Genomic DNA, 17,319 nt, shown 5'->3' on the forward strand with positions numbered 1-17,319 from the left:
TCCGACTGCGCTCCGATACAACCATCCAGCACCGGGGATTCAGTGCTCACTTTACTGAAGGTAATTTTGCCACTTACATTAATGCATATTTACCTAATCACCAGTTTGTTTGTATTAGACACAATCTTTTAGCACAGCTGATAACAGGGAGTGTTTCTACACGTGCAGCACACCAGTGTGTATCTTTAACGGGACTGAATTTTTCCAATTTATATATTAAAGAATTTAAAAGCTGTGGATCACCTTAGACTCTTTGACTGGGGAGAAAATGTACTTTTTATAGCAAAGCATCTAGCACATGTCAGCTGCCTCTTATTCCTCCTCCCTAGAGGGTTCCTACACATAACTGTCCTGAGAAAAATGGGCAACTGACAGTTTTCACAAACCTAGTCACAAAATAACATTTTATATGTCTATCCATGCGCGTGAATCTGAAAAGCTACAAAAGAATTCTGTGTGGTGCTGTGGATGAAGTTCATGGATTCAGGCTTGCAAAGCCTGCCAAATATCAACTATCCAATTTGTGGAGGACTAATTGGTATTTTACATGGTTTCCTTTTTAATGAAAAACGACACCAACTGGGCAGACTTTTTCATGAAGTTACACACTATTTTACTGTGATTTTCTTTCTTTTTTTTTCGCAATAACTTGGAAACATATTTTCCCCAAGATATAGCCATTTAGTTTTTGCAGAGAAAATATCTTTCTCTCATTTTCTTCTTAATATTCTTTTTACTATAAAATAGTACTTTTCCCAGATTTTTTTTTCTGTGAAAAATTGTAAAGAAAAGGAGGAATTTGCATCAGCAAAGATCTCAGGAACCCCAGTTATTGAGGATGGAGGCGATCCCGCTTCCCTCTTCCTGAGAAAACCCTGTGAGTCCATCTCCTGCTGGATGTTTTAAGGAGCACAGCACGATAAACGAATCTGAGTCTTTGGTACCTAATTCCCCATCCTGCTGTTTAAAGCAGCTGTGTGTTAACCTTGGATGTGGGGGTTTCGTGGTGAGTCAGTATGCTTAGAAATGGCATCACTGAGTGCTCCCAGCCAGAGTCATGCAGTCAGCCAAGCTCTTGCATGTGTGCAACATTTCACACAATTGCAGTTTTGTTGACGCAGCCCAAAGGAGGATCAGGCCAATGCAATCTGATGCCATCTTTGGGCATTGGAAGGTTCTGGAGAGTTTCTTAGGATTTTTTTTCCTTCCAAGTTGCCAGCACAAGCAAATGGTCAGAGAAGTGGGTGTATGATTGCACTACCCTGAAACCAAGTTATTTTTGCCCCAGTGTTGCTCTTCTGGGCTCTGAGGAGCTGATAAAAGATGAGATCTGTTCCCAAGTCACTCTGATTTCTCTCAGAGGGTCAGCCAGGTGCAGCATGGCCTATGGAACCAGATCAAGAAAGTACATCTGGTGGTCCTTAAGGCTCGTTTTCTGATAAATTACTATTGTGAATTTTATCCTCATTTCACATTGATGTAGCATGTAACACTTTATGCATTCATTTTCACTACAGAATCTAAGATCTGTGGCTTGTACATATAAATCTCTGTGTGTGTCTCATTCTAAAGCGTGCGGAAGTTCCATAGAGTCAGATTCAGTTGGGGCAGCAATTTCCTCTCCTCTGTATCCTGCCAAATACCCAAACAATCAGAACTGCAGCTGGATTATTCAGGCTCAGGAACCATGTAAGTAAAAACATCTTTTATAGTTAGCTGGGATGACTAACATCCTCATCTTCTTTCTGTAACAACAATACAAAATTGCTCCTTTATTTCTCTAGGAAGTTCTGCATCCTGGTAGTTAGATGGTGTGGCCCTCTTAATCTGTCCTAAATCGGATTTCACTGCAAAAGAATTAGTGCCTACTGAGGAAAACAGTTTATAACTTTGTTATCTTAGCTGATTTACTGTGACCCAAGTGTTGCAATTATAAATGAGGTGTTGAATCCTATGTGAATTTGGATTGGTCCGTGAGAAAATCTAAGGGTTTATATATGATTAAAGCACTTGTATTTAGCCAACCTTATTTTGGTCTGGATTTTCCAAGCTAGAGTTGTGTTAGATCAAATCTATGCTGTTAACATTAAAAAAAAAAAAAAGACATTTCAATTAAATAAGGAGAAAAGGACACAGGAATTTCAATTTCAAATTTCAAATAATAAAATTTAAAATTTCAAATATAAATAATAAATAAATAAATAAACTGGTCTTATGTGTATAGATACAACCTCAGATGTCCCGGTCTAATTTTGGACAGAATTATGATTGATCATGAACACCAAATATTTTCCATCAGATACGGGTATTACTTTTAATACCCAATATTACATTTACATCCTAGATGATTCCTAAAAATTATTTACAGTTGAGTAATAGTATCCTGGTAACATCATTTAAAATAAATGTTTATTTTTAATAGCAACTACTGAACTTCAGTTGCTCATCTGATATTTAGCCACGGTTGTTAAAATCACAGAATGTTCCAACCACATCTATAAAATTATTTTGCTAAGTTACAAAATGGAAATCAATTTGTGAAAGAAAACACCAAAACAAAAATCAGGAGATAAGCAATATCTTTTTTTTATTATTATTTTTTTTTAGCATAGGCTCTTATACAAAGACACGAAAATGATCTCATCTAGGCTGTTCCTCACCTGCACAACGTTTATTTTTAAAGACAATCTTTTCCTGGATCCAGGTGGAAAAGTGAGACATAACTGTTGTTTCCTGAATTCCATCAATATGAGAGACCAAAAAATGCTGTGTAAGAAGTACCCTGTGCATGTGGTGAGGTCCTCTGCTTCCCACCAGCCCCACCACCACAGGTCCCAGAGAGGTGCCCATGGCTCCGCTGTGCCTCTCACCCAGCGGGACGGGGCACGGCCACCTAGAATAGATACAGCCAGTGGCAAACCACAGCAGGGTTCCTGCTCTGCTTTGACTGAGAAGGCCAACGAAAGCCTCCTGCTCTTGCCACCCACCCGCTGTGTTTTCCCTTTTTGCTTTGTACCCCGAGGACCTGCATTGCTGGCACCCCGCTGGACGCAGCGCCCGGGCCCATGGCTGTCACTGCAGCTCATTCTAGCTGAGTAGCTGCAGCCCAGAGAGGAGCAAAATATTTGTGTCACGTTCAGGCTTGGTCAATGTGGGAGAAAACTTAGTTATCATCTAAATCCTGAGGTTTTCTGACCTGCTGAAAGAGCATAGGAGCTCTGAGGCCAGGAGGAAACACAAACGGGTGTTGAGGACAGCCTCTCTTCTTCCAGCTGTTCACATCAGACAAGCAAAGAGAAATAACGAGAGTCAAAAATACCCTGAGTCAGAAATCCTCTATTTTCAGGACATAGCCTGCAGTCCAAGGATGTGGAAAATCCAATCCCATACAATTTAGCTGAGTGTAGTTAATGATCCTTTAACCAGTCTGATTGATGTATGTGGAACGTTACAAAACGATGAAAGAACCAGCTCTTTCTGGGTCTGGAGCAGGGCAGCATCGATTCCCATTTTGTCCCGATCTATGGTATAGATCACAAAGGGACAGAAGGTCATGGCTGGGTGGAAATAAGTTTTGTTTCTGAATGTGCACAAATTTTCCATGTTGTATTTGCTGACATTTTCAGTATATGATGGAGTTGATCAGATATTAAGAAATTTAAATTCACGTGTATGTGATAAATCCTATGCTTCTAATGTCAGTTGTACAGGAAAGTACTGAAATCTGAACAGATTTACCAGGACCCGTCCCTCAAATTCACTCCACGTACCAGGGAATACGCTACTTCATATGTTATGCTTTATGGGGACTGATTGACTTCAGGGGACAAAAGAGAAGATGGCACATTTGTTTACATGTAATTTTTTCTCTGTGAAATGAATGCCAAACTTCTTTTTTAATTTTTTACTCTTTGCTGTTGCCAGTTAACCATGTCACACTCTCATTCACTGACTTGGACATTGAAAACAACAGACAAAACTGTACGACGGATTTTGTGGAGATTTTGGATGGGAATAACTACGAGGCTCCTCTTCGAGGTATTGTACCTTTCCCTTGTTTATTCTACACCTAAGGTAAGCAGGAGAAGGTTTCCTGTGAGGGTTCTCCTGCTTCATGGAATTTCTCTGATAAAGGAAGCTCCTTGGCCCCTCTGGCCAGAGGAGACTGGGGTTGGAGGGCAAATCTTCAGTGTGAATGCCCAGGCTTCCCAGGCTCTGACTGTCCCTACTAACCTGCAGTTTGGAATTGACTCCAGCTGCCTTTTCCTTCCTCCTCAGCTGAACAATATTGGGAACCAAGCAATTCAGTTTAAACTGAATTCCCAGTTAACTGTACAAAAACATAGCGTAACCCACACTCGTAGGCACAGTCCACACTAAACACAGGTTGAAGAACGCTGCACATTTCCGGGAGCAGAAAATGGATTTTCCTCAAGCCCAAGAAAGCCTGACTTTCTGCTTGTTCCTGAATTTTCTACAGCTTTTTCCCGACATCTCTGTCCAGAGCCATCACCTTCAAGTGGCAGGAGCAGCCTGGAGCAGTGAAATTCAGTGCTTGTGCTGCCAGAAAGCTGTGGGAGAGCCCTGGCCACTGGGTGGTCCTGACTCCTGTCACATCCCCAGAGCTGCCTGAAGCTCCTTTCTGGGAAATGTGGAATATCTGTGCCTTATTATGCTCTCCCTTATTCTGCTTTTGTATATGCTCCTATGTCAAGAGTGGGGCTGTGCTTAATTGAAATGGTTTGTAACTAGGAGCAGAATTCTTTTTTTTGGTCTCTGACCCTTGGCTTTCACTCGGGGAGAGGCCCAGGACACTAGCTGCTATTTTTCTTTTTGCTGTCAGATGCCTTGCTGCTCGATCATGATTCATATTTTTAATCCCCATGTTACAGTCCATTACAAGAGAACTGGTCTGCTATTTGTCACGGGTTTTTTTCATCAGAAACCAATTGAGTGAAATGGAAACTACTGTCAGATATATTTGATGGGATTTTTTTTTTAATTAGGCTGTAATTTCTGGATAGAGTGAACACAAACAAGCTCAGTGATAGAACAGCCTGTGACTGGGGTGTCTGAAGTGCAGGAGGTCCTTCCTCTGTTAAAAAAAATTGCCACCAGATTTGAGTTCTGTGCTAATGAAATGGAGTATTTCATTTTTATGTAGATTGAATTGACAACTGCAATTGTAAGCAACAAATGTTCCTTCTGGTTGCTGTCAGGCATTAACCCCAAATGTTAAATTAACCACTGTAATTACATGCTGAGCAGTCCTTTCTTTCTTGCTGGCTTGTTCTCTTTCAGGCCGTTACTGTGGCACTACTATACCACATCCCATCACTTCTTTTGGTAATGCCTTGGTGGTGAACTTTATCTCCAACAACGACTTTACTGCCAGGGGCTTCCATGCCACCTATGCTGCATCATCTTCATGTAAGTCTCTATAGAATCACAGAATCACAGAATGGTTTGGGTTGGAAGGCACCTTAAAGATCATGGAGTTCCAATCCCCTGCCCTGGGCAGGGACACCTCCCACCAGACCAGGTTGCTCCAAGCCCCATCCAGCCTGGCCTTGAACCCCTCCAGGGATGGGGCAGCCACAGCTTCTCTGGGCAACCTCTTCCAGTGTCTCACCACCCTCACAGCAAAGAATTTCCTTCTGGTACCTAATCTAAATCTCCTCTCTTCTAATTTAACAGGCATTGCTACATTATGCCTCCGACTTCTAAGAAAAAGAGCATATCCTGTATCTCTTTGTTTCTCTGACATTCCCTCTTCTAAAATCCCCTCTTTTTTGGCTGAGGTCTCAGCAAGTATATCAACAAGCTAAAGAACTAGGAGACAAGGAGAAACGCTTTCTTGATTCGCAAATGCTCTGGGTCTGTCAAGATATGTTTTTTTTATGTCATCTCTCTCAACTCTCTGCTGTCTCCTTCTTGTTGCAGCCTGTGGGGGTGATTTCCACATGGACAGAGGAGCTTTCAACAGCCCTGGCTATCCTGACCAGTATCCGCCCAACACCGAGTGTGTCTGGAGGATTTTCAGCTCCCCTGGCAACCGGCTCCAGCTGTCCTTCATGTAAATGCATTGCCAGGGGTTATTATTCAGCCCTTTAACAGACCTGAAGGAAGGATGCTCTCTGTTTATTAGGAAATGTAATTACCCAGATGATAAAGCTAAACCATGTTTTTAGAGTAACTTGGAAAGCGAACACAGCAGTGGTTAGTGGCAGCTTGCAATCAGTGTCTTAGTCATTGTTTAGCCATATATAGCATTATATAAATAGGTGGTTTATTGTTTGAGCACCATGGGATGCTGAAGACGCCAGTTCTCACTCACTCAGAAACAAGAAAAGGAAAATTGGCATTGGTCTGCCTTTTCTTTATAAAGGAGATTCCTACTATTTCCTCACTACCAGATTCATTGTAGTATTTATTATATATCTGAGTAATACAAAGGGCCCGGATATTCCCCAGAATGTAGAGTTTAAATTGATATTAAATTCTTCAAAATTTCTCAAATAATTAGAGCAGTGGAGGTACAACAGAGGCCCAGGAGAGTATCTGAAAGAATTCTGTTTTCCCTTCAGCAAAGTAACTTTCCTTTGAAGACTTCTGACAGGACCGTCATGATCCACAGAACAACGTGGAGTCCTTCACCAGGGTCATTAGGATGTTCTTTACCCATGAGGTGGATTTCTGAGCCTCCCTGCTTCCCGGCATCAACCAGTGGCTGCTGCCAAGAAAGAGAGCACTGACCCTTTGCAAAGCTTATAAAAAACCAGCAGGAAAAGAAAAGTAATTCTGAAACCTGCATTTACCGTTAATCAGGACAAAAAGAAAAATTGCCCAGTAACACGCTGACTGCATAAGGTGTAATTTGTTAGGCACATAGTGATTCACCCAATAAACTCAATAAAAAAGGCATTCTATTCCCCCTTTGCTCACTAGAGCCTCAATAAAAATTCACCAATAAAAATGGCATTCTATTCCCCCTTTGCTCACTAGAGCAGAAAAAAGTACTGCAGCCTAAAAACATTTTCCAGAATATTTGCTACAAAATAATGAATAACAACTTTTCGGAATCAAAACAGAAATCTAGTGTGAAGCAGAAACTATCAGTGGAACATACATTCAGTTATATAAAGTGACACTGAGTAGCTGTAAACCCTTTTTTTCAGCTACACATAGCTGAAAGGCAGCTGAAAACACTGGAAAGCATGGAGTAATTGTGTTAGAAAGCAGTATTTAATTTATTTTTTTTAATTTAATATTAGGGGTTTATAAAGTTTTGTTGGCATGAGGCGTTCATTTTCTTCGGCTCGGTCTGAACAGAAATGCCTGTCTTGCAATTTGAGGCTTAGCTTTAAATTAGTCTGAAGTATATCCAGATGAGTGGCTGGAACCATTTTCCAGCATGTGTACACCCAGCACGTATGGTTGTAGTCAGGACTGAGGGGGCAGAGCTGTTACCAGAAAAGGAGAATGCACAAATATTTGGGGCACAAATTATAAGAGGCGCTCTCTGGAATTGATACTATTCATAGCCTGCTTCTGAAACCCATATTGGATTGAATCAAGGCACGTCACTTAGAATAACATCACGTTTCTTTAGAATATACTTATTATTATTATATACTTATTATATATGAGAATATACTCAGCTTGGTGCAATAATTTAGAATTTGTAACTTGATTACTAAATCCCATTCCTTTTCTAAGATTTAGAAGAGTTCATAGCAATTCAGCTGCGTGAAACTCAGAGAGGCCAGAGAAGTAGTAATATTTTCTAATTCTGGAGAAACTGCTATAGGATTTCTGAGCTCTGAGACATTAAATACAAATGAATCTAGGCCCCTGAAAATTGTTCTCTTGACAGAGAGCGTACTGAAATTATATACATATGAAGGGGCTGCAAATTGTTTGTAAGGCTGAAAGTATTCTCTTTACCTAATAGATGTGCACTCAGTAAATAGTCTGCCCCGGGCTCATATTAAAAATTGGTTTTATATATCAGGGGCTTTTTGTGTTCCATGGCTGTTGTTGAAGAACCAACTAATATCACAAGGGCTTGAGACCTTGTTATAACTTTGCAAAACGAAGCTCTGCCATAAAATAAGGGGCCAGAAAGGAGAAAGCCCTATATGGATAGCACTGCCAGGGAATGAGCAATGACTTCTGGGTTCTGGAGAGTTTTGTTGCTGCCACCTTCTTAACTGTTACAGTAGGATACCAGCTACAGGGGGGTCTGTGGCCTGGCAGGGCCAACTCTGAAGTATTTGTGTCCATCGTCTGCCAGCTAATGCTCTTCTACTGCTGTTGAAACAGAGCGTTTCAGGTGGAAAATAGTAGCAGCTGCACCAAAGATTACCTGGAGATTCGTGAGTGGAACGACACGGGGACACTGGCAGGACGATTCTGTGGCAACTCCTTGCCTTCAAATTATACATCTACTGTTGGACATGTCCTGTGGGTCAAATTTGTCTCAGACAGCTCAGGCACTGATGTTGGCTTCAGGGCCACGTTCTCCCACAGTAAGTAAACTATCTTTAGTTGAAAACTATTATTCTTTCGTAACTCTTCTGAAATGCTTCAAAGAAGTGGGCGTTTTGGTCCTGTAAAGTCTTTTAGAAAGTGCTGGTTGATGTCAACAAGGCTGTGAATTCACTTAAAAAATATTTTGTAAAATACCTGCTGAATATAAAAGGACGTTCTAAAACATGTCATAGAATCATCGAATCATAGAATCATTGAGGTTGGAAGAGACCCTTGGGATCATCGAGTCCCACCATCTCCCCTACTCTACAAAGTCCTCCCCTACACCATATCCCTCAGTACCGCAGAACGGAACTCATGTGTATGCAACGATCAAAAGACATTAGACAAAATTCTATCTTTTTAAATTATCATAATAGACAGTATTTTTTCAAATTGATGGTATTATCCTTCCAGGAGCAGAAAACTTCATGGATTACAGAAATGAAATGTTCTCTATTTCATCGACTGTTTTCTAACAGTTTATGACTGGTTTTCAGATTTTTCCTTCAGCGGTGTTGGCCTGTGAAGATATAAATAAAAGCTATATACTAAAAACTTTCATGGCAACACAAGTTTACCAATAGCCTGTTAGAGTTAAAAATATCTGACCGCGTGTCTTTGCTACCTGAGAACAAGCAATGGTATTTAATGTTTATCTTGCCATTTGTTAGGCAATTGACAAAATAAGAAAAAAGCATTTCTTTCCCAGCTTTTCATTTTGCATGCTGAGTATGACAGTGTCCATCTTCCGGTTTGGATCTGGATGTCATCAACCAGGGAGGAGAATGAGAAGAAAGGGAATTGATGCCAGTTTATAGATGCAAAATTGCAAGGGACCATTGCAAACATCAGTGCAACTCGCTGCACGAACAGGCTGCTGAAGCTGAACGTCCTCAGCCATTCTGATTGTGCAAGCTAAACTTACAATAATTTTCCTTACTTTGAGACTTTTACTACTCATTTTCAAAAGGAATAGTTAATAGGTCAGAGCTCAGTGAAATCAAAACCATTTTTCACCAGAACACACAAAAATAATTTTATTCCTTAATGCTTCTTGGGATGAACATGAAGTAGGCAGAGCCGGGGGAGAATTTACATGTTCCATCTTCCCACTTCTCTGACATGCAGAGCCACATGGCTCAGATGGGTAATTTCCTTCAGATAAGGGCACGCTGCATCCCTCACAAGAAGAAAATAATTAGATGTGAATCCTAGGACTGCCTGAGACACGAGTCTGTGCCTCACAGTGCTGTCTGGTCCTAAAGAAATTAAGTCAGATCAGCTGAACTGAAAGCTATATTCCAGGCTGGGCCCCAATACTTAGAATCATAGAATCATAGAATGGTTTGGGTTGGAAGGGACCTTAAAGATCATCTAGTTCCAACCCCCCTGCCCTGGGCAGGGACACCTCCCACCAGACCAGGTTGCTCAAAGCCCCATTCAGCCTGGCCTTGAACCCCTCCAGGGATGGGGCAGCCACGACCTCCCTGGGCAACCTGTTCCAGTGCCTCACCACCCTCACTGTAAAGAATTTCTTCCTAGTATCTAACCTAAATCTCCCCTCCACCAGCTTAAAACTTCTTTTAATCTATGTGAATAGGCTGGGCCCCAATACTTCTTTTAATCTATGTGAATTAGAGGCATTAGTTGTCCCCTTTCTCGTTTTTCAGTCTATGGAAATGACATTGTGGGAAGCAGAGGACAGATAGCTTCACCGCAGTGGCCCAGGAGCTACCCTCACAACGCCAACTACCAGTGGCGGATCAGCGTCAACGCCTCACAGGTCATCCACGGCCGCATCCTGGAGATGGATATCGAAAACCATTACCGATGCCGTTACGACAACCTAAAGGTGATTTCACTCTGAGAAGTTATTTTATTTTCATTAACGTTCATAAAATGATGAAGGGAGAAACCTACAAGAGGAATGGAAAGAATTTCTGAGGATCTGGTGTGGCTTATTGTTTTTGCAATGTTGTCTTTCTCAATAATTATTAGCTATAGGAAGGCTTACATACTCTTTGGCTGCCTAACAGATATTGTTGTAAGTTTGAAACTTATTAAAAATAAGTCCACAATGATGCAATCCTGAATTTTCAAATCCAAGAATTTCAGGTTAGATACCAGATTGAACTTTGCTCTGTGCTAGTTCAGTTGAGGATAACAGTAACAATAACATCTCAGTGCTTCTAAAAATAAGATTATTTTAAAATCCTACAAGGAACAATCCTTTACTTGCACCTTCTTTGCTCTCTGGATCAATAACTGCTGTTGGTAGTAGGAAGGTACCTGTTTCTTCCTGTTTAATTGTTTTTCTGTACCCTCCTGTCATACAGCCTAGGCTTTTTACCAGGCTGAAAAATATAGTATATATGGCACTACGCAAAACGGAGCAAAAGAGGCAACAGCTTCTTTCTGAACTTAGCTAAACATAACTACATAGTTAAACTTGGTTAATCTCTAAGTTAAATCTCTTCTTGTCTGGTTTTTTTTTTTTCGTTGGTTGGTTGGGATTTTTTAACCAGCTGATTTAATAGTTCGCCTTTTCTTTCATCTTTGGGAAAATGAAAGGTAATACTTCAAAAAAGAAAGTTAATAGTTCAGTATATTCAGTGTATTCAATTCATTATTAATTCACTGGTATCCAATTTTAGTATTAGTTCAAAAAGGAAATAAAACTTTTTCCTTAATCTCATGACAGTTTTTAAACACATCATCTTTCTTCTCACTCAGCCTGCCTTTCTTTGTCCCTCTGAAAGCAAAATGTGTTTCTTAAATCAGCTAGACATTTGGGGGATGTGAATCACCCTGACTTTTAACCCGACTCAAGGATCAGATCTTCAGTGATATGTTAATGTTTATTTAGTATTTCCTACCTTTGTCTACTGGACATTTTATTCTGGGGGGAAGAGGACAAGAACACAAATTGGTTTGGAAGGTGACAAAAGAGAAGCATCTTTTAAACAGCTAAGATTTTGTCTTATAAATACATAAAATGAAAAAAACCCATAATAGTGCTGCCTATTTATTTGATAGAACTTAAAATCCATGTGTGTATCTGCCTGTGTGAGGAACAGCACAGATCTTCTCTCTGCAGGTTTATGATGGGCCCACCATTCATTCTCGTCCTATTGCAACGTACTGCGGTGCAGACCCTGCTTCTTTTGCATCCTCTGGCAGTTCGATTACAATCCAGTTCCAGTCAGATCCTTCTATGACTGGAAAAGGATTTCTTTTGGAGTGGGAGGCAGTGGATGCTTCTACTGTTACACACACCATTGCTCGAGGTAGGTTTTCAGTATATACTGAACTTTACTTAAAAAGCTCCAAACCGACTTCCCCACAAGAGAAAGCCCTAGCTATTAACAGAGGGAAAGTTTTCACAGACATGTTAATTAAGCATTTTGATAGCTTTTAAAAACAATTTCTAGGGACTCTCAGATATGCTGTTTTACAGTGTTTTAAAAATAAGCATGTTGATAGAGGGATGTTTTTCTTTACATAGGTATTTAATGAAAACTAAACATTTTCTATGCTTTCATGAAGAAGTATCCCTCGAAATACCATTCTTAAATAACTGTCCATTGTCCTATGAAACCACTCACTCTAATGCACCTCATGTCCATAAATAAGGAGAACATGCTTAGTATGATCAGGGACCTCTAACAAATAGCTCTTGGAAGAAGAGGGAACATGCTTCTTGTACCATTGATTTTCTCTGAGCAAGTTCAACAAGAGAAAGTTAAGACTGACGAGGACATAGTGCAATGTCTTCTCTAAATCTGAAGGCAGATTTTTGGGGACAGGGGGCCTGAAGATCCCTGGATAGTGGCAGTATGTATGATGGGTTTATGTGCTGGGAGGGCACTGAGCCACTAGATATCCCAGCAAGAACTCCATCTTTATCTAAACTTACAGCTGAGGCGTCAGGACTGGAGAAAGAAAAGTACTTCAGTTTCAAGAGAGTCTAAAAAGTTTATGGATTATTGGGTATGTGTGCACTGTTCCTTTCTGATATGCAGCCTCTGCTAACCTGTGGTAGATGCTTGTAGGTCTTTTGCTAGATATTCCTCATGGTATAAAAGGTCACATCATTGCTGCACCGGGTAGCACAGGAACATCCTTATAGCTCAGGATTTTCAAGTTTTGTACTCTCAGTTCAAACTGAAGCAATGCTTGAAAATATGCGTTCCTGTGGCTACACATATCATCACTGTGCCCCCATGGTGCTGAATTATAGGTCTGTCATGTTAAATTATACGAGGGGAGTGTTCAATTTAAAAAGAGAATGCTTTCATTTTTGTCTTCTTGTACATGACAGGTGCCTGTGGAGGGACTGTAACAGCTGAAGAAACACCTTCATTCCTCTTCTCACCGGGCTGGCCCATGAATTACAGAAATTTTGTTGACTGTGCGTGGCTTATCCGAGCTCCTGGATCCACTGTGGAGTTCAATATTCTGGCCCTAGACATAGAATCTCACAGCTCGTGCAATTATGACAAAATTATTATCCGAGACGGTGAGAAGCCAATCTGACCCTCCCCCAGCAGCAGGCAATAGATACCCAAGGTCCCACTGCCTGGAATTCTCACATCCATTTTGCTTATGCAACCAACAGGCAGATGTGAACTGGTTTGGGTTTAACACTCACCTTTCTTCTTTTCATCTCAGGAGACACTAGTCTTTCTCCAGTGCTGGCTACTGTGTGTGGACGAGAACCTCCTGGGCCAATAAGATCAACTGGAGAGGCAATGTTCATCCACTTCATGTCAGATGCAAGTGTCACTGGAGCTGGGTTTAATGCCTCTTATCACAAAAGTAAGATTTGTTTCTCTTCTTTCCCAGATAAGTGTCTGCCTTGCTGCTAAGAATGGGTTACAGAAAGAAAAGACTCTGGCATTTTTAACAGCTGCCTACAGCCTATCTAATTAATCACACAGATCTATTATTCACATCTCATGAAAATGCATTAATAAATGTCTGACTCTGCAAAGGTAAAATTTGCTGTTTTCCCAGTGATGTAATGCAATAAAGCATGATTCACCCAGACCAGTCACTTTCCAGAAGTAAGAAAAGTGTATGCCTAAGTTTATAACGGCTCAGCTGAAGGGTGAAAGAATGGTCAACTGAGAGAGAGAAACAAATGGCTCAAGCCATAGAATCAAAACAGAGAGAGACAGATGCAGAAAGCTGTGTACGTTGCATCAGGGATGTCAGCAGTTTCCAGTGGCACTCCTCCCACATGCACCCAGGGATGTAGAAACATAGAAACATAGAATAGTTTGGGTTGGAAGGGACCTCCAAAGATCATCTAGTCCAACCCCCCTGCAATGACAGATGCAGAAAGCTGTGTACGTTGCATCAGGGATGTCAGCAGTTTCCAGTGGCACTCCTCCCACATGCACCCAGGGATGGTAACAGGCTCCTGAATGGGCTGAGGCACCAAGGAAGGTGTTGTGATACCAATGTCCAGCCAGGGGAAGGTCTTCTGACTGGCAGCTTGAGTAGGTTACAGCGGTTTGGTCCGTGGCTACAAGAAATGTTCTCAGACAGTGTAACAATGCACACACACCACGGGAGGTCCTTGGCACAGCTGCCTGCTTGCTCCTCTGGTAAATCTGAGGACTGAATCTCCCTGGCAAGATGTTTGGCATGTGTCATCTTGCAATCTACTAGCTTGAATTTGGAAAATCATTCCTTGTGTACATTGCCCGATGGCCCTCAACTCTTCATGGACTTGGTCAACACTTGCTTTTATCTGTCACATCTTCCTTTTAGGAGACAGGATTTTTCTCTCAATGAATATGTGTATAGTTGACGCTAATCTTTGCTTCAACTCCTTTTTCTCAGGTTGTGGAGGCTATTTGCACACAGACATGGGTGTGATAACATCCCCCAACTACCCTCAAGACTACACTCCTAATCTGAATTGTTCCTGGCGCGTAGTGGTAACCTCTGGATTCATCATTGCGGTCCATTTTGAACAGCCTTTCCAGGTTAAGAGTGAGGATACTTCTTGCAGCCTTGGAGATTATGTAGAGGTGAGGTTATTGACTAGGTCACCAAATCCTCAAAGCTATTAAAGCTACTGAATCTTACAGATTTCAGGGTCAGTAAGGCAACCCAGGTTGCCAGGGGGTGGAAATACCGAAGAGAAATACCAGAGATATTATTTCTCTCTTCTGTCTTATTTATCACTATTATATCGCTAGGTTATTGTTTTCCCCCATGACAGGAAGCATTAAGATGGTGTGTGCTCAAAGTTTATGGGCTGTCTCCTTGAGTACAATTAGTGATTTCTCTTCTTCTAGCTGAAGAATGGGTTAGATAATGCTGCCCCACCTTTGGTGTCCGGAAGAGGGAACGGACGGTTTTGTGGAAGCAGCCCCGTCTCTACCATGTACACCACAGACAATCAGCTCTTTGTCCACTTCATTTCTGACAGCAGGAATGAGGGTCAAGGATTCAAACTGAGATACGAGGCTAAGAGTCTAGGTAAGTCTAGGAACTAAACTTAAATTCTGCAACTCAATAGATATAACTTGGAGTTTGCCCTCTTAACGGAAGTTCTTGTTCCAAGTCCCAACCCTGGTAAAATCAGATGTCTGCAAAAATGTCCTGTATCTTTCTTTAGTGCATGACTTCTGATACTAATCTCAAATTTCTCCTTTTGAAAGAGAGCCAGCTCCAGGTCACAGAACCTGGAGATATTAAAGTTAAAAAAAACAACTTATGGGGAACTCTTCAGCAGGGAAGTAGCACCTATAGTTAGGAAGAGATGTTCAAAATTCATACTGGAAAGGAAAAAAACCCCTGGAAACAAGAACACTATTTTGAACATATAGTACCCAGTGCAAGTGCTAAATGATGTCAGGAATGATTTAGGCTAGTGCGTCTAAAAAGGTGGTAATATCTGTCACAAGTTTAATTCTCAGCTGAGAAAATAACATGCCCTGGCAGAGCTGACATTTTTTGAAAGAACGAGAAAAATGGAGACTCAGGTCCCAGGGGTAAATTGGAGACTTGGCATTTGCAGTTATTCCACTGTGACATATGCCAGTTGGGGCACCGGGAGACCTCCTGTTAAACAGTGGAACTAAACACAACTAAGGCAACATGTCAGTCTCCTCGAATTTTTAAGTGCTTGTTTTCTGCCTACTTTTTCCCTTCTGCCGCAAAAAATCATTCTTAGCATTACTGTAGAGGATTCATGAAGGGTGAAGGTGGAAGTGTATAACAGTATTTCTACCACTTCAATTTATAAAACTTGACTAAAACCCTGTGTTAAACCAGTGTTGCTAGAACATAGTGGGGGTATTTGACAGAAAAGTTCTAGTCAAAATAAAGATATTTTTTTAAGGTAAAGGACCTGAACAAATCCTAATGTTTGCTCTGACTGACATTCCTCACACATTCATTATTGTCTCAAACACACATTTCAATTTTGGAAAGCAGAAGTGGGGAATGATTCACAAAAGCATTCATGTGTCTGACTTGTAGGCTTTCTAGCTCTTGGGAGCTGGGGTAGAAACAAGGCAAGAAATATGTTTCCTGCTTCGTTTAGAAGCAATCCAAGGAAGAACTAATAGCGGTTTCATTCAGAGCCCTGATCCTGTGAAAACAAGGACAGCTGGGTAAAGGTGGAGCACAGGAGCATAGGATTCTACTGCATTAAAATGTTTTCCCACAGTAAGCAGTAAAATGAACTTGTTTTTGATTTAACTATATGACACCAAAGGGAAACTGTGTTGGAATATAGTGATAATTCCTATTTTTGGTGCCTCACCCATTTCCTTAACGTGTTGTTTTTTATTGGTGATCTTTTCTTCCCAGCTTGTGGAGGAAATATTTATATCAATGATTTCAACCCCAGTGGATATACATCTTCCCCCAACTATCCAAACAACTATCCCCCACATGCTGACTGTGTCTGGACCATAACTGCTCCTAATGGACATGCAGTAGAGCTGCAATTTGAAGATCAGTTTTCCATTGAACCTTCACCAAAGTATACATCCATATTATTTTGCCTGTGTTTCTTCAGAGACTCCATTCTGATCCTTCTTTCCCAATTACTTTCTCTAATTCTTCCTAGAGCTCACTTCCAGATTTTCAATCAAAAGTGTTTAGGAAATATTTGAGAGAGATTACTGAAGCTATCAGACACTGGTTTACATTCCTGGGACTTTTTGGTGCATGATAGAAATTAATATAACAGATAGAGTGGAAGCATCCATGGTACAAAGGTGCTTTCTGTATAATCTGTGCCCTCCAGTCCTTTCATATTCAGATTTTCAGTCATTTTGAGTGTCAGGTGCTTTTAAACCCAATGGATTATCACCTCAACAATTTGTTTCTCTCCTCCATTGCCTGTCTAGTGGTTTGCAATGGGTCTGCATGTTTTGCACTCGCTGCCTGAAGCATAAAACAAGGCCAGTTTCCAGTCGACGTAACTTCATTGATTTGGGTCTGGATCACTGTACAGCAAAGGTGACCTCACCTCTGAGACCATATCCAGAAAAAATGGTGCAAGACAGGGAAACCCAAAGGTGTCCTTTCTTTCTGGCTTTCCGGGACACTGCACTGTTCTGAAGGCAAATCTGCTATTTAAGATATTTTGGGTCTTCCTATGCCTACCTAAGTAAGCCCCCTGATTTGAATTTTTATTGCCTTCATCTGACTTACATCTGTTCCTTAACTCAACAGTCATCAATGAGACTTAATAGGGAATATCTGCTGAATCTCGATGTTCCAAAAATATATGTTAAAGATGGTCACAACTAC

General features: G+C 41.0%; 1 protein-coding gene across 1 annotated transcript in view; it reads left to right on the plus strand.

The window, feature by feature from the left end:
* The window catches only part of CUBN (cubilin), a 166,347-nt gene that overhangs the window by 97,368 nt on the left and 51,660 nt on the right, over window positions 1-17,319 (plus strand). Inside the window, exons 37-44 of the mRNA XM_014945868.1 lie at window positions 8,326-8,531; window positions 10,206-10,387; window positions 11,633-11,822; window positions 12,857-13,054; window positions 13,207-13,353; window positions 14,386-14,576; window positions 14,847-15,030; window positions 16,369-16,543. Coding sequence (XP_014801354.1) covers window positions 8,326-8,531; window positions 10,206-10,387; window positions 11,633-11,822; window positions 12,857-13,054; window positions 13,207-13,353; window positions 14,386-14,576; window positions 14,847-15,030; window positions 16,369-16,543 — 1,473 coding nt within the window. The remainder of the gene's footprint in view (window positions 1-8,325; window positions 8,532-10,205; window positions 10,388-11,632; window positions 11,823-12,856; window positions 13,055-13,206; window positions 13,354-14,385; window positions 14,577-14,846; window positions 15,031-16,368; window positions 16,544-17,319) is intronic.

Source organism: Calidris pugnax, unplaced genomic scaffold (assembly GCF_001431845.1).
Source record: "Calidris pugnax isolate Ruff unplaced genomic scaffold, ASM143184v1 scaffold19, whole genome shotgun sequence".
NCBI classification, from domain to species: domain Eukaryota; kingdom Metazoa; phylum Chordata; class Aves; order Charadriiformes; family Scolopacidae; genus Calidris; species Calidris pugnax.